This window comes from Argiope bruennichi, chromosome X1 (assembly GCF_947563725.1).
Source record: "Argiope bruennichi chromosome X1, qqArgBrue1.1, whole genome shotgun sequence".
In the NCBI taxonomy this organism is placed as follows: Eukaryota; Metazoa; Arthropoda; class Arachnida; order Araneae; family Araneidae; genus Argiope; species Argiope bruennichi.
Genome location: NC_079162.1, coordinates 77,935,169 through 77,960,335, shown reverse-complemented (window position 1 = coordinate 77,960,335; position 25,167 = coordinate 77,935,169). Strand labels below are relative to the sequence as shown.

Below are 25,167 nucleotides of genomic sequence, written 5' to 3'. Positions count from 1 at the left end.
ACAATAAAACAGATTGAAGGAAATTAAAAATTTCTAATCTACATAGCGTTACCCCAACTGGCGTAGAAAAATTCACGCATTTGCGTTACCGTAATTAGCGTTGAAAATTCACGCATTTGCGTTACCGTAATTAGCGTTGAAAATTCACGCATGCGTATTGTATTCTGATTATTTACATTTCAACGGAAGCAGACTCGATTTAAATTATTTTTAGGTTAGTTGTATGCTTTTGTAATTAAATTGTATTTATGTTAGTTTAAATTCATCGTTTTTTAAGTAATTGTTTTAACCTGTTTTCTACCCATTATTTTAAAAGATTCTGTTTATTTTCTTAGTGTTTGAGGCATTTAAAATTAAACATTGTTAATTATAATATACCTGCTCAAGATGAATCTGAAAAAATTTTGTTGACAAATTCTTGAGATATTAGATAAATTAAGAAAGATATTCTTTAGTGCCCTAACGTTTAAATGTGCTCAGTGACTCTGTTTTCAGTAATCATATTACAAAAAAAAGCTTTGTTTCAGTAAAAAATTGTATTATATTAATTGCAAATTAATCATTTCCACTTTAATTTAAAGTATAAATTCTATGGGAGCTAAAAGAAAATTCGAGAGATAGAGATTACGTTATGACTGAAGGCCTTTATAATATTCTGAGCGAATTGAAATTTGAAGTTTTAAAATATTTTAATGAAGAAGCTATTAAAATAGGAATTGCATAAAATAGTTAATTATTAAAATTTTAACGAGCATGAAGATTGGCGAACCGGCTGGTCGCCAAAAGCGGCTAGTCTCAAATAAGTATAAGTACTAAGTATGCATTTATTATAGTAATTTCAATGCATAAATATTGATTACAGTTAAAAGAAATTGTCTTCCTTTCAGGTGGCTCCTGGTGATAACTCTTCTTGATTTAAAGATTAAGACTGAAAAGGAAAAGGTAATTATCCCCCCTTCTTTTTTACTATGAACTGCAGTATCATTTTTGTATTTAAAAAATTGATGTGAGCAGAAATAGTGCTTGGGATCTTACTTGACTTTTTTCACCTTTACCTCCAAACAAATAAGTATGATGAATAATTCATTTGCCATCTAATCTATACTTATAATAAAGCTCAATGTGTGTGTGTTGGCGCTCTACAGGCCAGGTCTTTTGACATACAGCTATCAAATTTGGTACATGTATACCTTAGAGGTCGGGAATGTGCACCTGGGGTCCCTTTTTTTGAAATTTTAATTATTAATTAAAAACTAACTTTCCCGCCAAAAAAATCTTCTATTTTCGCCACCGCCAAATGAGTAAGGCTTCCGGGGTTTTTTTCTCCCAACAGTAATGAGGCTAGGGTTAGTATTTTTCGGCGGATTATTTCAAACGATTCTGTTTATTTTCTTAATGTTTGATGCATTTAAAATTAAACATTGTTAATTAATCGATCCTTCAGATTCATTCTGAAGTACGTTTGAATTAAAATAAAACAGAATAAAGGAAATTAAAAATTTCTAATCCGCATAGCGTTACCCTAACTGGCGTAGAAAAAAAATCACGTATTTGCGTTACGTAACTGGCGTTGAAAATTCACGCATGCGCTTTGTGTTCTGAATTCCGCATTGTGTTGACGAATTATTATCAACGGATACGGACTGGATTTAATTTTTTTTTAGGTTCGTTGCATGTTTTTGTAATTAAGATGTATTTATGTTAGTTATATATTTTTTGTATATGCTTATAGTTTTAAGTGCATCGTTTTTTAAGTAGTTTTTTTAAAACCTGTTTTAAACCGTCTATTTTAAACGATTCGTTTCATTTTCTTAGTGTTTGATGCATTTAAAAGTAAACATTGTTAATGAATCGATCTGCTCATGATGAACCTAAGAAAATTTTGTTGACAAATTCTTGAGATAATACGTAAATTGAAAAAGATATTCTTTAGTGCCCATAAGGTTTAAACGCTGAGTGACTCTATTTTCATTAATCAGATTATAAAAAAATTCTTTGTTTCAGTAAAAAATATTATTATATTAATTGCAGATTAATTCTTTCCACTTTAATTTAAAACATAAATTCTACGGGTGCTAACAGAAAATTAGAGAGATACATATTACATTATGACTGAAGGCCTTTATAATATTATGAGTGAATTATATGACTATCAAAATTTGAAGTTTTAAAATATTTTGATGAAGAAGCTGTTAAAGTAGGAATTGCATAAAATATTTAAATATAAAAATTTTAACGAACATTAAGATTGGCGAACCGGTTGGTCGACAAATTCTTGAGATATTACATAAAGAAAGATATTTTTTAGTTCCCATAAGGTTCAAATGCTCGGTGACTCTGTTTTCGTTAATCATGTTATTAAAAAAATTAACTTTTATTGACGAACACGAACACACTGATATTCACCGTTACTCTGATTAGATGTTATAAAATCCGAATAGATAAACATAAACGTGTAAACAGCTGTGCGCCGGTTTCTATGGCAACACAGCTGGAAAGGGAAAAGAAGTTTCTAAGACAGAACATCTGCTTTACACAATTTTATAGAATAACTTTTCCCCTTTTTCGTTTCATTTTTAAAAAAAAATTACTTATTTAATAAGAACACCTGCTTTACCCAGTTTTTTAGAATAGTTTTTTTCCCCTCTTCGCTTGCTTTAAAAAAACATCTATACTTATATATAAAGTTCAATGTGTGTGTGTGTGTTGGCGCTCCACAGAAAAGACCATTTGACCTACAGCTACCAAATTTGGTACATGTATACCTTAGAGGTCGGAAATGTGCACCTGGGGTCCCTTTTTTTGAATTAGAATTTTAATTATTAATTAAAAGCTAACTTTCTCAAAAAAAATTATTCTCTACCACCAAATGAGTAAGAGTTCAGTTTTTTTTTCCCAACAGTAATGACGCTAGGCTTAAGATTTTTCGGCTGATTATTTCAAAGGATTCTGTTTATTTTCGTAATGTTTGATGCATTTAAAATTAAACATTGTTAATTAATCGATTTTTCAGATTAATTCTAAAATACTTTTGAATTAAAATAAAACAGAATAAAGGAAATAAAAATTTCTAATCTGCATAGCGTTACCCCAACTGGCTTAGAAAAACTCACGCATTTGCGTTACCGTGACTAGCGTTGTAAATTCACGCATGCGCATTGTGTTCTGATTGTTGGCATGACAACCAATATCAACGGACGATTTAAATTATTTTTAGATTAGTCGCATGCTTTTGTAATTAAAGTGTATTTATGTTAGTTATATATTTTTTGTGTATGCTTATAGTTTTAAGACCATCATCTTTTAAGTAGTTTTTTTTAACCTGTTTTCAACCGATTATTTTAAACGATTCGTTTTTTTTTTTTTTAGTGTTTGATGCATTTAAAATCAAACATTGTTAATTAATCAATCTGGTCATGATGAATCTGAGAAAATTTTGTTGACAAATTTTTGAAATATTACATAAATTAAGAAAGATATTCTTTAGTGCCCATAAAGTTTAAACACTCAGTGACTGTTTTCAATAATCATATTACAAAAAAAAAATACTTTGTTTCAGTAAAAAATATTATATTAATTGCAGATTAATCCTTTCCACTTTAATTTAAAGTATAAATTCTACGGGTGCTAACAGAAAATGAGAGATATACATATTACGTTATAACTGAAGGCCTTTATAATATTATGAATGAATTATATGACAATCAAAATTTGAAGTTTTAAAATATTTTGATGAAGAAGCTATTAAAGTGGGAATTGCATAAAATATTTAATTATGAAAATTTTAACGAACATTAAGATTGGCGAACCGGCTGGTTGCCAAAGGCGGCTAGTTTTAAATAATTATCTAGGAATTGTTAATTAAAAGTTTGAATCACATTGCATTTCATTATGAATTTTTACTGTCAAATATGGAAAAATCTGAAAGACAGTATTATATCATTCCAGTCAAGCTTGAAACCCATGGATTAAGAAACACTGCTACTAACCATTAATTGCTGTTTTTAAAACGTTTTTTATGATAGATAAATTCTCTCTGTACATACATGTATGATTTTTATTCCACTTAATATGCATTCAATGTTATAGTGCATCCAGAACATATATATAATATAGCACATGCAGTGCACAGAAATTTGCTCCCATTCAGGAATGATAACAGGAAATTGATTGTATATTAAATATGAATGTTTCTGATTATTTTATTGAACATTTTTACAGCTGCACTTATTGCTCCACCAATTAATAGAGCTGGAAAATATTATTAGAAATGTTTTATTGGTGGAAACAAGTAGATGTTAAACAGATAGTTTATTGAAATAGGAAAATGAGTATAATTGTTACCAGATAGGTAATCGCTGTGAGTTAATTATAGATATTGATAATCATATCTTTCACTTCTTTTTCTCTTTTTCAGATTTTCACTTCTTTTTTTTATTTTGCTGTATGTAAACTTATCAATTTGCATGCATTTCTGCAGTAATATGTAACAGATTGGTTCCAATAAATTGATATTTTGGAATTGTTTTAAATAACAAGATGCAATTTCGAAATAATGCATCCCATATTCATTTAATAGGATGAAAAAGAACTGTGAATATGCTGGTCACCAAAAGTGGCTAGTACTTATATAAAGCTCAATGTGTGTGTGTGTGTGTGTTGGCCCTCTACAGGCCAGACCGTTTGACCTACAGCTACCAAATTTGGTACATGTATACCTTGGAGGTCGGGAATGTGCACCTGGGGTCCCTTTTTTGAATTTTTAATTAGAATTTTAATTATTAATTAAAAACTAACTTCCCGCGAAAAAAAAATCTTTTCATTTTCCCCACCGCCAAATGAGTAGGGCTTCAGTTTTTTTCTCACGCTAAAAAGGCTAGGCTTAAGATTTTTTGGCCGATAATTTCAAACGATTCTGTTCATTTTCTTAATGTTTGATGCATTTAAAATTAAACATTGTTAATTAATCGATCTTTCAGATTCATTCTGAAGTACTTTTGAATTAAAATAAAACAGAATAAAGGAAATTAAAAATTTCTAATCTGCATAGCGTTACCCCAACTGGCGTAGAAAAATTTGCGTTACCGTAACTGGCGTTGAAAATTCACGCATGCGCATTGTGTTCTGATTGTTGTGACTGATTGCGGACGATTTAAATTATTTTTAGGTTAGTTGCATGCTTTTGTAATTAAATTGTATTTATGTTTTATATTTTTTGTATATGCTTATAGTTTCAAGTAGTTTTTTTTTTTTTAACCTGTTTTCAACCGATTATTTTAAACGTTTCGTTTTATTTTCTTAGTGTTTGATGCATTTAAAATTAAACATTGTTAATTAATCGATCTGCTCCTGATCAATCTGAGAAAATTTTGTTGTCAAATTTTTGAAATATTACATAAATTAAAGATATTCTTTAGTGCCCATAAAATTTAAACGCTCAGTGACTGTTTTCAGTAATCATATTACAAAAAAATACTTTGTTTCAGTAGAAAATATTATTATATTAATTGCAGATTCACCCTTTCCACTTTAATTTAAAGTATAAATTTACGGGAGCTGACAGTAAATTAGAGAGATACATATTACGTTATGACTGAAGGCCTTTATAATATTATGAGTGAATTATATGACTATCAAAATTTGAAGTTTTAAAATGTTTTGATGAAGAATCTATTAAAGTAGGAATTGCATAATATATTTAATTATTAAAATTTTAACGAACATTTAAGATTGACGAACCGGCTGGTCGCCAAAGGCGGCTATTAATTTTATAAAGGCCTTCAGTCATAACGTAATATGTATCTCTAATTTTCTGTTAGCTCCCGTAGAATTTATGCTTTAAATTAAAGTGGAAATGATTAATCTGTAATTAATATTATAATATTTTTTACTGAAACAAAGCACTTTTTTTATAATATGATTACTGAAAACAGCGTCACTGAGCGTTTTAACTAAAATAAAGAATATCTTAAAGAATATATTGGCACTAAAGAATACCTTTCTTAATTTATGTAATATCTGAAGAATTTGTCAACAAAATTTTTTAGATTCATCATGAGCAGATAGATTAATAAACAATGTTTAATTTTAAATGCATCAAACACTAAGAAAGTGAAACGAATCGTTTAAAATAATCGGTTGAAAACAGGTTAAAACAATTACTTAAAAAACGATGAATTTAAAACTATAAGCATATACAAAAAATATATAACTAACATAAATACATTTTAATTTCAAAAGTATACAACTAACCTAAAAATAATTTGAATCTAGTCCGCATCCGTTGATAATAGTTGTCAACAATCAGAACACAATGCGCATGCATGAATTTTTCTACGCCAGTTGGGGTAACGCTATGCGGATTAGAAATTTTTAATTTCCTTTATTTATTTTTTTTTTTTATTTTAATTCAAAAGTACTTCAGAATGAATCTGAAAGATCGTTTAATTTTAAATGCATCAAACATTAAGAAAATAAACAGAATCGTTTGAAATAATCGGCCGAAAAATGTTAAGCCTTAAGCCTCATTAGCGTGAGAAAAAAAACTGAAGCCTTACTCATTTGGCGGTGGGGAAAATGAAAAGATTTCTTTTCGCGGGAAGTTAGTTTTTAATTAATAATTAAAATTCTAATTAAAAATTCAAAAACGGGACCCCAGGTGCACATTCCCGACCTCCAAGGTATACATGTACCAAATTTGGTAGCTGTAAGTCAAACGGTCTGGCCTGTAGAGGGCCAACACACACACACACACATTGAGCTTTATATAAGTACTAGCCACTTTTGGTGACCAGCATATTCACAGTTCTTTTTCATCCTATTAAATGAATATGGGATGCATTATTTCGAAATTGCATCTTGTTATTTAAAACAATTCCAAAATATCAATTTATTGGAACCAATCTGTTACATATTACTGCAGAAATGCATGCAAATTGATAAGTTTACATACAGCAAAATAAAAAAAAAAAATCCTTACTCATTTGGCGGTGGAAAATGAAGATTTTTTTTTTTTTTTTTGGCGGGAAAGTTAGTTTTTATTTAAAATTTCAAAAAAAGGGACCCCAGGTGCACATTCCCGATCTCCAAGGTTATACACGTACCAAATTTGGTAGCTGTAGGTCAAATGGTAGATAGATAAATGTAAGCTAACCTAATATAAAGACGTGGGCTGGAACTAAAACGGAAGATGAATTATCTAGAGGTGGGTCGTTCGCGATCGAACGGGTGGTCATCTAAGTGAACGAACTGATTCAAGTCGCCGTTTTCTGTAAATGTTCGTTCTCGAACGACTGTGTGAACCCTACTATTCCCATTCTCGAGCTACTGTGTGGATCCAGCTACTCCCGTTCACGAACCTAGCTATTCTCGTTCGCGAACGACTGTGTGGACCCTACTATTCCCACCGTGATTTATGTTTCTTCCGGTCATTTCATCGATGAGTTGGAAGGTTGCATGGGGGAGGGGGTTGATGCCATTGAGGTTAAAACAGTTTTGCTTTGATGCTATCGTTTCTAAGTAAGGGTCTTAAGAGTGTTTTGATTGTAAGGTGATTTATTGAACCACACGGGGAAATATGTGCGTTTTTATAGATTGATGAAAATTCATTTTCAGAATACATGTTTGCAGATATATTGCATTTGCAATAATGTTTGCAGAAAATGCGAAATTAAAGGAAAAAGGTAATTTAAAAGAACTCAAATATTGCTTGTAAATCTATTATTTGCTTTAGGATTATTTCATACAAGAGTATATGAAACGAGTATAACAATAATAAAATATATTAAACCAAAATTTTCTTTCTTTAGTTTTACATACTCTTTGATTTTTAAGATAAGATTTTGATGAAAGTAGGTCGATTGATTTTTCTTAAATTACAGGCATTGTTAGCAGAATTGTTTATTTGGAAAGTAAAAATAAGTTTTATCACTTTTTCTGCTACAGAGAGTGAAATGGATTGATTCGTTCACTTTAATAAAATATCTGGAAGCTAACTTTACAACGAAATATTATTATGTATGCATTGTCCTTTTATTCTCATATGAGTAAATAAATATATATGAGTAACATATATATTTTTCCTAATCTTTTTATTTCAATAAAGAAGCTTGAGATTGAATAGAATTAGAATGTGTTTTCTCAGTAATTTGAAAATTTTACTTTAACATTTGCTACTAATTAAAAAAGACGTTGGAATTTATTCTTAGATGCAATGTAAATATTACATTGGAAGTATTTTTAAAAAATATTTTCCTCTTACAATCAATTCTTTTTACAACATACTATTCTTGGGGGAAAAAGATTCCAAAAATATACTTATTTAAACATACATACAAGTTTTATTTAGTAAGAAATTGTTTCGTACTTTCTTCTGATCCTCAATTTCATAAAGAATCATTCACATCAAAAGGGAAATGTTATGCTTTCTATAAAAAGCGCTATTCATTTAATTGAACAGATATAATGAAATAGGTCAGAATTTTTTGGAGTAATTATCGTTTTGATATGATATCTAATTTCTGTATGAAAATATTATATCAAATTATAGATCTAGAAGCAGATGCTCAGTTTTTTATTTTTATTGTTTTACATTGAAAAGGAAAAACGCAGAATGTTAAATGTTGATTTAATATCATTTTTATAGAAGACATGTTATATCTGACTCTATATATGACTCTATATACATATGATATTAGCGGTTATCATATGTATAAATGTTCTCAATCTGTTTGTAGGTAATTACTGTAGAGAAACGACAATTTTTAGTTATTGTTGAATATGCTGAGAAATACAGAGGAAAAGAAGCTCAAAGAGTTTATTTTTCAAGTTTCTTTTTTTCCCAAAGAAACATGAAAAAGAAAGAAGAAAATGATATAGTTTTTATTTCTCGCATATCAACTTTTGAAGAAAAAAAATTGCATTTGCCAAAAAATTTAACAAATGCTTTGACAATTCAACTTATTCAAGAGTTTAAGGGATCTCTTCATTTTATACTTTATCAAATCCTCACCCGCAATAAATAAAAATAACTATCGAAATTTTTTCTGACTCCCTTTCTGCATACTTTATAACTACAAAAAAGAGAAGAGTAAGATGAATGAAACTTGGTATGCAGTTTTATCTCTAAGAAAACACAAAATTTACTTGTAAATTATGGAGCTTTTGGTATATCATTTGATAAATTATGTCATTAAAAAATTTATGGTGTTTTATAATATTATTTGAATTCTAAAGTGGTATAGAATAGTTGTGTGGAATAATATACCCGAAGCTATTGAGTAAGATTTTAAAATGTTGATTTATTTTATTCCATTAAAAATCTAATTTAAATTTCGAAAAATCCATTACTAGCTTCAATTCCTGCCTTCAATTATCTGTGAGTGGGGTCTGCCTTCAGTGTTTTGAATCATTTTTGTATCACACAATTTACAAATTGTCTTTTTATAAACATTGAAATGTTAAAATATCTATAAAAATGTATATTTATCATCAGGGTACGTTGCGTCATGAAAAGTGCTTAAATTTGAAAACCATTTTTAAACACCTTAAAAGTGCTTAATTTTCTCGTGAAGACGAAGAAAGCTTTTGGTTTTGTTTTGTTCCTCGATAAGTTGAATATGATAATTCGAAATCATTATCTTGTAAAGGTTTGTTTATCGGATGTATCAAAAAAGAAAACCAACAAAAGGGAAGAATTCGAAGAAGTATTTCAGGGGTTCCTGCACGTTTTAAGATAACGCTTAGTGATTTTTTTTTTTTCCTTCAACAATATGCATTGTCATTTATAAAAATATTGGAATAGTTATCTGGAAGGGGCAGTACAAAATGCGTACTATGCGAATCGAAAAACATTTCAATTTTTAATGTTTTAGATGTTAAAGAATTTATTTAAATTATGTTCGGTAAGTTTATATTTAAACTTTTATATGTTGTTAAAGCAGAATATGCGATAATGTCCGATAGACGGAAAATATGAAAATAGCAGGATGAATTTGATACGATATATCGAACTTGGGAAAAGCTGCTTTAAAAACACTAACATATTCGATCATCATTCTCATTAATATGTCGCTTTTGAGCAATCACTTGAATGACCTACTACATGTATTCAAACTGTACTATATTGGATTGAAATTAATTATGTTAGTAAATCGCGCAAAATCTAGTATGTTCAAATTTTAACTTGAAGCCTTAAATTTTCAATGATCATGATATCTTTCTCGCTATTTTTTGGATGCCCCCATCCATTTGTATTTGTTGGACTAATCTTGCTAAATTTTTTCTAATTAAGAAAAAAAGAAATTGCTGGATCTAATACTAAAATATTTTTAAAGGAATAAAAAAAATATGTTTTTTACAATTTTTTTTCAGGATTTAGATTCTATCATTTTATAACGATTTTTTTATAACTTTTATAGAAATGTTTTCCTCGATGAAATCTCTCTTTATAAAGTCTTGTCTTGAGCAACACCCTTCATAAAGCCATTGAAGTTATGAGCATGAAATTCGGAAATTTATTTTTTTGCATTGGAGGCATACTAAGAACGGATGTCTCTTAACTTTTAATTCGAAGTTTAATTTCAATGTGTTTTCATCATAAGATCAAAGTATATTATCGTCTAAAAATTATTTTAACACTGTTTTCAAATTTAAAAAAGAATAGCTTTTAAATATTAATTTTGTTTGGTTGAATGTAATTTTTTAAAAAAAAATAACTTCTGAGAAATTAATTTTGGACACAGTTTATAACTATGTTTTTTATTATAATGTAATTCAAAATGATATTGCTTTTTCGAATCGTTGAATTCCATTATTCTGCAGCTGTTAAAATTGTTGTAAAGGGGGGGGGGGTTGCTGAATGCTTTTATTTAAACATAAAAAAAAAATGTAAACATGTTTATTGAATAAAATTTTTCATGTGATAAGTTTTGTTAAATTTTGAAGCAGTTCGATGTATTGTCTCACGCTGGCTTCAAGAAAGACTTTTTTTTCAAAAAAATGCTTCAGTTGGCATTTTTACTGTCTCGTATACAAAATTTAGAGAAAATATTGCAATCGTCCAAAAAATCGTACTCGAGATTTTAATGAATCTCCACGTTTCATACCTCTTTGAATTCGAAAACTCATTTTCGGAAAATGTTTGTTTGTGACAAGGATAACACAAAAACACTTTGAGCTAAATGCTTGAAATTTGGTATACGGTCTTCACACCACCAAACTTGTAGGTCAACTTTTTAGCAACACCCTTTTAGAGGAAACCTGTTTGTCTGTCCAACTGTTCGAATATAAGTTAGTATGATAACTACAAAACGTAGAGCGCTAAATATTTCAAATTTGGTACACAGATTTAATATCTATTGTATAAACATCTGTCAAAATTTGAACCAAATCCAACCAGGGGTTCACCGCGTGTCGATCTGTATTTTCCGAAATACGTAAACGCGATAATTTAAAAATGTTGCGGCTTAAATATATCAAATTTGGGATGTAATTTTGTGACTATAAGTGTTGTTTTGAGTCAATTATTTGTTTTAATCGATTGGGAAGAATGCAGCTAAAACCCAAATTCGCTTTTTGGATACTTTCGACCGCATACCAGGGATGCTTATTTAGAACATGGCATTGCTCTATCATCAATTTCACGGCATTTTTGCTAGTCGTATGATGATAGTCATAGGAATGCTTTGTTCTTAGCTTTATATGATTGCAAATAAAATTACTTAGTAGAATGAGACAGCGCAGGGAGAAATTTACTTTTTCCATTCCAGCCTTAATTGTTGTTGCTTATATAAAAATCAAATACAAAATTTGTGGTCGTGCTGAACTTTTACATCACTTTTCCGAAATGTTGTATCAATTTTATTTTATTTTTAAGAAAAGTTGAAAAAAGCTTGCAGATCTTTATAGTTAATCTTATAAAAGCCTTATAATACTTAATTTCTTTGGTATTAAATTTTTCTTTTATTTTTATGATAATTTCTATGCTTTTGTCAAATCCAAAAAGGCATAATTTTAAATTAGAAGATGTTGTGCAAATACAGAAATAAATATTAAAATATATAAAGTAAGCAATTAAAATTAATTTTTAAGAATTTTTTTCAATAAAAACTATGCATTATTATAAAAAAAAAAATACTATGCTTAGAAAATACGCAGTGTACGTATGCATACTCATGCAAAGGTACATAATTTTTGGGGCTAATGTGCTTAAAAAGTACTTAAATTTTTGCAGCAGTTTCTTACTACGCACCTTGACATGAAGGAAAAAAAAAAGCACATAAGAGTGGCTACATTGCCAAATTAACAGGGGGCCCCCACTCACAGATATTATAATTATTAAGCACGCAAATACTATTCTTCTCTTATACTCGATGGAAAAAAACTCAAAGAAACAATAGCACAAAATAAAATTACAGATTCCTATAGCTAAGTCTTTTTTTAACTGTGTTAAATAAAAATGCCAATAAACACAAAATTATTTTTTCATTTTAAATTATAACATATTTTAAAGCCAATTTGTGGTATTATAAATAGGAATTCAGTGTCTCAGAAAATGAAGTATTTATATAAATAATAGCAGATGATGAGTAAACAATTTTTTACGAGCCTCGCCATAAAAATTTATCTGGAATCACCAATAATCAAGCAAAGCCACTGTTAAAAAAATTTTTATTTATTGAGTAAAAATTTAGGTTTTATTAATAAAAAAAAATCCCTTGTCTTCAAAAGGATCTAAAGTAACTGAATAATTGAAAACAATCAAGACCACAAATCCGCTTTCGCTCAGTAACCCAATAAGAAAATGCGGACGGGGCAATGAGTAGGATGGATCATAGGGTATGTATTCATCGGCCTGATGTTCATGAAATACTACACACACACTTCAATCACAAAGAACTTCCGAAAATATAGAAAAATAATTGCGCATGCGTCTTGTACCTTCTCCCCCGATTATGGTTACCATCTGTACTCAATAGAACCGGAAAATACCAGTTTGATCAGTAATGTAGAGTCACACGCAATGAACGAAAGAGTAGACTCGCAATCTCCCATTCATTCGTTTGCGAACATGAAACGAACAGGTCAAAATGGTGAACTAACGACTTTGAATCAAATCTTTCAACTGAACAACATTTACCATTTCTAGAATGATCTACAACTTTTTTTATTGCTTCAAACCAAGAAAAAAAAAATAACCCTCAGACATCTGTCCGATCCCTTCCATTTGAAATTAATCTTCCCTACCAAAACCTGTTTATATAAGGACCGCCATAAACAAAGAAATTTGGTGTGCATGGTTCAGCAACGGATTGTAAAACCCTCTGCGCATGCATTAGGGTGGGTTTAATTCGTCAAAATAGGGGTGAAAGGAGATATTTACATTTACTAGTATCTAATAGGGGAAATCCAAGGTCAAAGGGAATACCGGAAATGCTATACGTCTCACCCCTTAATGAGATGGAGTCGTCGAAATGTGGTCGTCTCAGAATTCGTTGGCGAACTATAGTATCCTCCTGACAAACACTCAGTAGACATTTGGAGAGCGCCTGCACAAACGTATGATCACGATTTCCTACTGGCCTATTATTGTAACCCTGACGGGAAGGATCATTGAGAAGTGTAGAGAAGGTTTAGCTGCCCGAGCCCAACCTGTGATGCAAATTTTAATTCCTGCAAGAGATGAAATTTTCCATGGTAATAATGTTTCTATTCTTGCAGCAGAATTTGCCCAATCGTGGTTTGATGAACACTAGGATAATGCAATTTATTTACTTTGTCTTGTGCAGTCCCTAAGCCTCAATATAACGGCATCGTTAGATCTATCTTATAGCATTCAATCCAGAATTGATATCCTCCACTGAAATCTCTTCCGGAATTTTCACAATTTATCTATGAAGAATTGTACAGTATTCCTCTAGGCACTATTTAGCATTTGTATGATTTGATTCCCGGGCAAATCCGAGCTACAATATATGACATAAATGGCCCTATGCCTCATTAATAAGCCTTCTTTGTATTCATTTGTGATGCTTCCATTATTCTGATAATGTATGCCTGTATTTCTGAATATAAACCATTCCATGTATAAGCTGATAATGTTCTCCTCTCTAAAATATACCGAAATTTCGATGCGTGTATATAAGTTGAAATAGAAATTAAAAAAAAAAAGTCCACCATTTTTCTAATATGTCACTATTGGGCAGAAATATTGCCAGACAGATGAAACATATATATTACTAGCCGCCTTTGGCGACCAGCCGGTTCGCCCATCTTAATGTTCGTTAAAATTTTAATAATTAAATATTTTATGCAATTCCTACTTTAATAACTTCTTCATCAAAATATTTTAAAACTTCAAATTTTGATATATAATTCACTCATAATATTATAAACGCCTTCAGTCACAACGTAATATGTATCTCTCTAATTTTCTGTTAGTTCCCGTAGAATTTATACTATAAATTAAAGTGGAAAGGATTAATCTGTAATTAATATAATAATATTTTTTACTGAAACAAAGTATTTTTTTGTAATATGATTACTGAAAAGAGTCACTGAGCGTTTAAACTTTATGGGCACTAAAGAATATCTTTCCTAATTTATGTAATATTTCAAGAATTTGTCAACAAAATATTCTCAGATTCATCATGACCAGAACGATTAATTAACAATGTTTAATTTTAAATGCATCAAACACTAAGAAAATAAAACGAATCGTTTAAAATAATCGGTTGAAAACAGGTTAAAAAAACTACTTAAAAAATGATGTACTTAAAACTATAAGCGTATACAAAAAATATATAACTAACTTAAATACAATTTAATTACAAAAACATGCAACGAACCTAAAAATAATTTAAATCGAGTCCGCTTCCGTTGAAATGTAAGCAATGATAATACAATGCGCATGCGTGAATTTTCAACGCCAGTTACGGAACGCAAATGCGTGATTTTTTCTACGCCAGTTGGGGTAACGCTATGCAGATTAGAAATTTTTAATTTCCTTTATTCTGTTTTATTTTAATTCAAAAGTACTTCAGAATGAATCTGAAAGATCGATTCATTAACAATGTTTCATTTTAAATGCATCAAACATTAAGAAAATAAATAGAATCGTTTCAAATAATCAGCCGAAAAATCTTAAGCCTAGCCTCATGACTGTTGGGAAAAAAAATTGAAGTCGTACTCATTTGGCGATTTCAAGATTTTTTTGGCGGGAAAGTTAGTTTTTAATTAATAATTAAAATTATAATTAAAAATTCAAAAAAAGGGCTATCCTATCTTTTAAGTTAGATCAAACTGCACACGGTGTGCAAATTTGATTAAAATCGGTTAAGTAGTTTAGGAGTCCATCGCGGACAAACAACGTGACACGTAATTTATATATATTAAGATTTTCCAATCAGGTCTCTATATAGTAAAATATTACTTATCAGTGCTAATAACTGGTTTAGCTCTGGTAATCTGGTAACTATCTGAAGCTAAGACATTATTTCTCCATTCATTTATTGCCTTACATACAATTTGTTACATTTGTGCTTGTCTTATTTTCTTTGCCATTTTATTTTTTCTTTGAAAGATGAGCAGGAGCAGGAATTTTGATGCAGCAAATTCCAAATAACAGGATTTGTATTTGCAAACATTTCTAATGTCAATATTTCAGTTTGACATTTCTTCATAAATCCTCCATCTGACATAATAAACTAGTAATAATAAACAATCGCAAAATAAAATGACTCATTTTTACAAAAAGAATAACTTATTGCATTTAAAATTATTATTATTTTTTAACGTAAGAAATATAAACAGTAGAAATAAAAAAATGCTGTATTTAGCAATTTATTGCTCGTGCCCAGAAATGAAATGTAGTTAAATTTTTGTGAGATTAGCAGATTTGTATATAAGCCAATCCCTGTAGTTTAGCTTTAGGAAAAGTTCCAAAAATTCTTAGCTTTTATATGGAAATATATGCTATTTTAAATTAATTCCAAAAATGGTTGTCATTTTTGTAAATCCCTAGGCAAATTATAAATTTTCGATGGTATTGAATTAATTATTAAAAAAATTTAATACTGAGGCATGTTTTTCATTAATTTCCTGTTTTCTGCTATATAATACAAAAAACTAATATTTACATTTCCATGAAAATAAATGTAATTGCTCACTTGGTAAAAAAAATACAGCAATGAGTCTAAAGCATTGAAATCACACTTGTAATCTTCTGACAATATTTATCAGCTAAAACTTCAGAAACTTTTTGTTAAATTGCTCATATTTTTCAACTTTACTTTTATAAATGTTAATGAAATATTAATAAAGTTTTAACAATTGAGAATTTTACTACAAATGAATGTGGCCTGTAAAATATATATAATATATAAAATATCTCAAAAAAGAAGTACATGCATTTATTTCCTTATCTACTGCAAATAGACATATGCTTCCAATTGCAAAGTTTCATCAAATAAGACACTTAAATGTATGAAAATACTTTGCTATTTGTATAGGGTGATAACAAAGTTACAAAAATTAAATTTTTTTTCTGTAGCATAAAGTTGCCAATTAGTAAAATGTTTTTCTTACACTCGTCTAAAAAGCCACAAAGATTCATTCTTCTATCTTAGTTTTACAATTATTAAAAGGCAAATTTACTGACTTAGATCATTTTTCCATAGCTTAACTGGTCTTTGACCGAATTATCCATTGTAGTTTTCTGGGATAAAATGTATTAGAAGAAATTAGTAAAAGGCCAGACTCAAAAAATAACATATTCTTCGACATCTATACAAAGTTGCCGGCTTTTAACATTACTAGTGTATGTACCATCCATTTCATCACTTATAATATAAATATAGGCTTTTTGAACTTATCGTTAAAGATCTGCAGAGTGTGCACTGCCAGAGGCAATTCACTCCTTAGTTTTGATATAATGCCAATCAAAATTAACTGAATATATTGGTTACCATCCAGTATATTGTTGTTCAAAATGAGATTTACCAATGAGCTTCTAAAGATGTTGCACCATGCAGTAACAGAAAATTACCACTAATGATGAACCTCTTATATGATGAATGGATTTTTAACATTCTAAGCATGATGGTTTTGAAAATTAATGCAACCTTATTATCACAAAATACCCCACAGCATTGTTACAATATCTTCATAATATTGGCCAGTATTTAGAATATTGAACAATGTTGTGAATATATCGTACAATGTTTTGTGTTAATAGGGTACTTTTTGAGAAGTGTAATTTGTTTGTTCAAATTATATTTCTCAGAAAAGAAGGTTTTGATTTTATCTGAAGGAGTGCCTAATTGAAAAATTCTAGATATTGATTATGTATTTGTTTTTGTAATTGTTATAATAGTTCATAGACTGGAATCCCAGTTGTTAAGTTAAAATACTCTCTGCACTATCTGTTTTGGAGTTATTGAGTTCTTAACTGAGTATTTGTACTCCAGCATGAAAAATAAGCCAAAATGCCTATTTCTGTATCATTTATATTGTGCCTCATTCTTCTTTGAGGAAGTAAAAATCATGTAGTTTATTATTGTTTAACCATTCTGAATACATACTTTCTTGAAGGATATTGGGAATTCAGAAAATGTTTGTATTCCTCTACAACTAACCCAGCATTATGATTATATATAGGATAATTCGTCAGCTTTTCAACTGTTCCTTGTTACTGAAATATCTTATTCTTTTAGGAACCAGGCAATTACAAGCAAAGAATTTTTTATTTGTTTGTTTGGCATTCTATGGAATATATTAAACATTCAGTTTTTCTTCCCCTTATTTCATTTTGAAGTTGTAACTGTCGATCAATCGAAGTGAATCGCATTATGAGTGATCAGCAAATTCCTTTAAAGTCGTGATGATTTGACAACGTACTACTAGACTAATATTTGCATATGACAGTTTTTCTGCATTGAATAAATTTGCATTTCTGAAGTAAATATTTCTATCTAAGTTTATGGTAAGTTCCTCTAAATTTAAAAATAAACATGTAAACTTTGTGTGTGTTTAGACGAATGCAAAAGAAAAATTTTATTAATTGATCCTTTTTCAGTTTTGGGGATATATAAAGATTTTTTTTTTTTTTTTTTTTTTGAACTATTTACTATCAGCCCTTATAAACGCTGGTGTTTTTATACAATTTTTCACCTTCTTTAAGGAAATGTTATTATTTGACGTATATGCCTTAACTGCAATTTGTAGAGTATTAATAGTTTGTTTACTTTTATTGGACACCTGTATATATACAGTTCTGGTACTATTGTATTTCTAGTATCCAAATTTCAAAAACTGGCTAATAAGATTTTTTACTTTTCAACCACCATTATAAAAAACAAGATTTTTTTTTTTTTTTTTTTTTTAATTCTGCTTTTATGAGGAAGATTTTAAAATGAAAAGAGTAGCACTCTTTGGTCACAGCATATAGAAGAGGGCTTTACGACAGGATAGGAGTTGAAAATTCATGCAAGTTTTTGTATGAAAGTTGAATTCAAACTCCATAACAATATTTTAAATGGGAAATGGAAAATATTATTAAGGTAGACTTTACTACTCAACCCAAGAGGAATATGCTGAATCAGAATTGTTTTTGAAAAATAGCTTTGATCAAGCACTGGTTATCGAAGAAATGCAGTAATACCATGTATTTTTTCCCAAAATTATTGGTGAAATGTTTTTCAGAATGTAGGCAAGGTTTAAAAAAAAAATGAAACTGAACTGATGCTTGAAAGCGTAAGTGAAAAAGTGTGGAAAGCAGATAGAAAAAAGAAGAAAAAAATGAGTTGTGCTAAAAATACTGTCATTAACCTGTAAAATTAATATTTTGTAATGATCCTTTCTTGGGCCCATTTGTCACAGGGTTGTATAGATCTAGTAGCATTTATGTTGTTGGTTCTGAATCTTCTTTCTTAACTGGAAAAAATATATTTCATTGATTGGTGCTATAATCTAAAATTCGACATATAGAGCTCAGAACTAAGTAGTTTAAATTTATGCTATACAAAATACTAGCATATAGTATAATTTCTGATTATTATAACACAAATGAGGATTTACCAATTATAATATCTGTTTAATAATGAATTTGCTATGAGCTCTTAGTTGTTATTTACCTTTCTTCTTAGCGTATATCAGTTTTTTTTTTTCCCTTTAATTTTATATTTTATTGCTGGATTTCTTTCACTAATTGTCTTTTCTAGAAAAATTTCCTTACTAAAAAAAAAAAAAAAAAAATGGTAACTATGATATGGAACAAAACAAATATAAACTAAATGTGGTTAATAGTTTTATGATACATACCGTTCTACTCAATATCCGATTCAAACCATTGGATTGAGTAAGTATGCACAATACTGTTATTTACAGAAATCTGTACAATATTCTTTTCCTTTTCTTAACATTTATTTTTACTGTGACCTTTTTTATTCTCATAGTAGGTCTTATTTGTTTATTTTTGTATGTTTCAAACTAATTTAATATATATTTCTTATGCAGGGTACTGTATGGATCTGATCTGATACAAGACATAAATCATTTTCTTTCAATATGAATTCAGGCTGTGGCACAAAGAATGAAACTCTTTCAAAAGTAGGAGTATCTGACAAATTATCTGATGATCAACTTTTGGAAAAATTTAACATAAAAAAGTGTTCAGTAATACTTGAACGCTTGAAGTCTAGTGAATATGATGCAGCTGTCATCAAATCATCTTCTCAGAAAATAACAGAATGTAATAGACCTTTTGATTTGAATGGAGAATTTCAAGGCTCACAGGCTTCAGGAAAGCAAAATGAGCATAATGTTGGAATCAATCCAGTTCGCATTGCCAGAAAATTAACATATTATGGAACAGGTCCAGATATTGTAATAGTTAAAGAAATACCATTTCTTTCAGTAAATACAGAAGAAGATACAGAAGAAGAGGCGAGTTGGAAGAAGGGATTAATTATAGAAAAAATGGATATTCGTGAGCATTTAAACCGTTATGTTCCAGAAATCGAAGAAGATATGGGAAAATGCAAATCAACTTTTCCACCCCGTTTGTATAATAGAAGCAGGCGACCAGCTAAATTTTTTAAAAGAAATACAGAAAACATTGTTGAAACTGTGAAAGCGCAAGAAGATATGGCAAAATGCAAATCAACTTCTCCACTCCATTTGAATAATAGAAGTAATCAATCAGCTGAAATTTTAAAAAGAAATACAGAAGACATAGTTGAAACTGTGAAAGCACAAGATGATATGGCAAAATGCAAATCAACTTCTCCACTCCATTTGAATAATAGAAATAATCAATCAGCTGAAATTTTAAAAAGAAATGCAGAAAACATTGTTGAAACTGTGGAAGCGCAAAGGGACATTTTGAAAAAGCAGGTTAAGCGTCCTAAAAGGAATAACCAAAATACAGCTGTTAAGCGTCCTAAAAGGAATAACCAAAATACAGCTGTTAAGCGTCCTAAAAGGAATAACCAAAATACAGCTGTTAAGCGTCCTAAAAGGAATAACCAAAATACAGCTGTTAAGCGTCCTAAAAGGAATAACCAAAATACAGCTGTGCAAGCTATAAGTGATTCAAATCAAGAAAGAAAAAAAACAGAGAAAAGAAGAGATACTGATCGCATGAATCATGGAAGTATGATAAAGAACGAATCAATTTCTCAAACCAAAACTTCTCAACTCCATTTGAATAATCGAATAGATCCTAAATTTTTAAAAATAGATAGAAGAAGAATGTTGGAAAGGTATAGGATGCGCCATAAAAGAAGTTATATGACTAACCCTGGGAAAGCTGTAATGGAGAAAAAAATTTACTATGATCTAAGAAAAAAATATGGAATAAAAGAATGTTTTGTTGTTATATCACAAACTCCTGAAATCCGCGAACTGATACGACGTAAATCCTTCAAAGTTCATTATGGTCAAGATTTTTTGAAAAGTATTGCTCAACAAGCTTACTCGGTAGCTGGATTAAACGTAGACTTAGACGAGTTATATAAGGAGACAAGACTCAGTCAGTTCTCAAGTCTAAGTCAAAAAGGATTTAAACGTGTGATCTGGGGATTTATAAAGCACATGTTTAAATGTGAATCATTCATTAAAAAGAGGCTTGAAAATATTGCTAGAGATCAGGGCAAATTGGATGAACAAGTAACAAGAAGGAAGATGTGGTATAATAATCGGAATAATGAAAATGATCATATAACTGTCGAAGATAGGAATATAGTCCATAAACTAATACGCAAACTTTTGATAAATATAAAGTACCCCTTAGTTCTGGCAGACAGAAATGAAATAGCTGCTTATTTAGCCAGAAAACTTGCTCAACAGAATAAAATTGACCATGAAAAGTCTCAACAACCTAACTGTAATCATTATAATGAATGTCATAGTGAAAAGGAGTTTGATCATACCCAAATGTCTAAAATTTCATTAAAGATGGGTGAAAAACTTCAGGATTTAAATGATGATGGTAAAGAAAATCATACTGGAAAGCAGCCACTTATCTTTGACAGCCAGCAAGACATTGAGACTGAAACAATGCAAAATGATGATAATGATGCATCATCCTATGTAAGTTCTAAACAATGTGAAAGTGTGCAATATCACTTGCCAGTAAAATGTCATCAGACTGCAGTAACAGAAACGGATTGTATTCCATTTCAGTTAACTGACAATAATAAGAACACAGATACAAGAAATGCGTTGAAGGAAGTTACATACGATGCGAGTCCTGAGTGTAATCCACTGTCCCTAGATAGAGAAATTTCTCAAAATATGAAGCCTAATGATGATGCTAGTGAAAATAAAATCTTTAGTGCAGAAAATGAGTGCAATCCACCAACATTAAGTAAAGAAATTCCTCTGCATATGGAACATATTGATAATACCACTGAAAATTTAAGCTTTGAAGCAGCAAGTAAGTGCAATCCACCATCATTAAGTAGAGAAATTCCTTTGGGAATGGAGCATGTTAATAATGCCAGTGAAAATTTAAGTCTTCGTGCAGCAAATGAGTATAATTCACCAACTTTAAGTAGAGAAACTCCTCCGATTATAGTGCATTTTGATGATGCCAGTGAAAATAAAGGCTGTAATGCAGCAAATGATAATTTTTTTGTCATTGATGATGCTGATGATTCTGATTCTGATTTTGAAAAAAAGAGTTGTGTTTCATATTCAGAGGAATGCTCTGGAGCAGATCAGCAGTCGTAATGATACTTTATGATAACATTTTGAAAACATATATATATATATAATCTCACATTCATTGTTTCATGTTCATCATATTTGTGCTATTATCTTGCCAAAGTAAATTGGTTTCTGAAATAAATAGAAACATTTTCAGTTTATTGCCAGTAAAAGTTTTGCATTGAATAGTTTCGATCCGCATTGTTGAAGAAAAGTACTACAAAATAAAGGATATAAGTATTAGGATTATATCAAATATTTCAATGTTAAAATAGAAAAAACAATCAAAAAGTGAAGTTAGTTGCTTTGGTTTATGAATGCTGATTTGATGCCAATCATGATTTTCCAATATCATTAGTCCTTCTAATAAACTTGCTAGTATTAAGTGAAGAATGTATATCTAATCTTGTTTATTTTAATTCTTACAACTAAAAGTTTTTTTTTTTTTTTTTTTTTCAGTTTTGCTTGTTAAAATTATATATATTCATTATTCCAAATGATTAATTTTGAAAAGTTAAAATCACTGTAAATAGAAAATTTTCCAATCCCTTGTTTTAGTCCATGTGTCTGTATTTGTGCAGAATTGTGTAAGGTTTATTACGTGAAAACTTGTCTGTATATAAACCACCATTGTATATAACAACCACAGTTTATAATATTTCTTATAAATTTGGATTTTTATAAAAAAAAATATATATATTTCAATCGTTTGCTGAATTTTCTTTACATGGGCCTTATTTATAATTTTTCTATTATATTTAATTTCAGGAAACAGTTTCAATTTTGGGAAAATTAGTATTTGAAAATCCAAAGTTTTAAAGAAGTGTATATTTAAAAATGTTTTATATTAATTGAGAGAAATGTGCTTTTAATGAAATTCACATTAATGTTTCCCCCCAAAAACCCAATTAGGAATTATTTAAAAAAAATAATTTTAATACCATTTGAAAAATTAAATCATGCTATTTATCTACGATATTGCCTCCTAATTCTCTAATTAGCAGGACAATTTTTGAAAACAATTGGAAATGTCTTATTATTTTAATGCCTAATAGAATTCTATATTCACTCGAAAGGATTTCAAAGACTTTTCTGATTTTCATTGTATACGGAAATGATTCAATTTCATGAAAATACGAAGGAACTTTTCTTCTGTGTCCTAAGTGGCCTGAAATATGTTGTAAAAAATAAAATAATGTTTAACCTAGATTATATGTAACAATCTTTTTATTGTTGGCAGGTATTTTCAAATGATTGTTAATTTATTATTAGTAAAGTGTTTCATTAAAATGCTGCCTGGAAATAAAGTGTTAAATTAAAATGTTATGACATATTTCAGGTTACTTTTTTATTATATTAACCTTATGAAAATGTATCTGCTATTATCATTTATTTCTAATGATTGCATTATATCCTATTTCTACACAATATTGTTTAACCAGAAGCTTGTTGTTTATGAATATTGTAATAACAAATAATGGAACAGTTAAGAACTGATTTTCTTTATAATACTTGACTAGTGTTAATATTATACTTTTTTTTTTTTTTTCAATATATAGAGTGTATTTTTTAACAATTTATTTGGCAGCTAGACTAATAACATTATTTAAATTGACCTGCCTATGGTTACCTGGTCTGTCTAATTGGTAATTCACTTTTGCTCCCATTCTTGCAGCTAAAAGTTTTTTTGCAGTTTTGCATATTAAAATTATATTTTTATTTATCAAAATGGTTAATTTTAAGAAGTTAAAATCACTGTAAATAGAAAGTTTTCCAAACCCTTGCTAGTCCATGTGTCTGTATTTTTTCAGAATTATGTGGGTTTATTAGATGGAAATCTGGCTGTTTATAAACAACCAGTGTCTTTTACAGAATATCCACTGTTATAAAAAATCAATGAAATCTATAAGTTTATAATATTCCTTATTAAGTTAGATAATAAAAAATATATTTAAATCCTTTGTTGGATTTTCCGTAAACAGGCCTTATTATAATTTTTATATTTAATTTTGGGAAACAGTTTCAATTTGGGGAAAATTAGTATTTGAAAATCCAAAGTTTTAAAAAAGTGTATATTTAAAAATGTATTATGTTAATTGAGCCAAATGTGCATTTAATGAAATTCACTATGTTTCCCCGAAGAAACCCAGGTAGGATTATTATTATTATTATTATTTTTAATTTAGATACTTTTTGAAAAATTAAATCATGGTATGTATCAACAATATTGCCTCTTAATTCTCTAATTAGCAGGACATTTTTTGAAAACAATTGGAAATGTCTTGTTATTATTTTAATGCCTAATACAATTCTATATTCACTCAAAAGGATTTCAAAGACTTTTCTGATTTTCATTGTACACAGAAATTATTCAATTTGATGCAAATATAAAGAAACTTTTCTTTTGTTTCCTAAGTGGCCTGAAATATGTTGTAAAAAATAAAATAATGTTTAACCTAGATTATATGTAACAATCTTTTTATTTTTGGCAGGTATTTTCAAATGATGGTTAATTTATTAGTAAAGTGTTTCATTAAAATGCTGCATGGAAATAAAGTGTAAGATTAAAATGTTATGACATATTTCAGGTTACTTTTTTATTGTATTAACCTTATGAAAATGTATCTGCTATTATCCTTTATTTCTAATGATTGCATTATTATCACATTTGTAATATGTGTTCATATATATATGTAATAATTGTTCAAGCAGAAGCTTGTTGTTTATAAATATTGTAATAACAAATAAAGAAACAGTTAAAAACCAATTTTGTTTATAATACTTAACTATTGTTAATATACTTTTTTTTTTCAATTTATAGAGTGTATTTTTTAACAATTTATTTGACAGCTAAACTAATAACATTATTTAACTTGACTTGCCCATGGTTCTAGACAGTTACTTGGTCTGTCTAATTGGAAATTTGCTTTTGCTCCCGTTCTTATCACTAAACGTTTATAT

At 29.1% G+C, this 25,167-nt stretch overlaps 1 protein-coding gene across 1 annotated transcript in view; it reads left to right on the top strand.

Annotated features, from left to right (window-relative positions):
* The window catches only part of LOC129958682 (uncharacterized), a 37,105-nt gene extending 12,253 nt beyond the window's left edge, over positions 1–24,852 (top strand). The window contains exons 2-3 of the mRNA XM_056071324.1: positions 888–942; positions 19,513–24,852. Of these exons, the coding sequence (XP_055927299.1) occupies positions 19,564–22,230 (2,667 nt within the window). The 5' untranslated portion in view covers positions 888–942; positions 19,513–19,563 and the 3' untranslated portion in view covers positions 22,231–24,852. The remainder of the gene's footprint in view (positions 1–887; positions 943–19,512) is intronic.
* Positions 24,853–25,167: the final 315 nt, after the last annotated feature.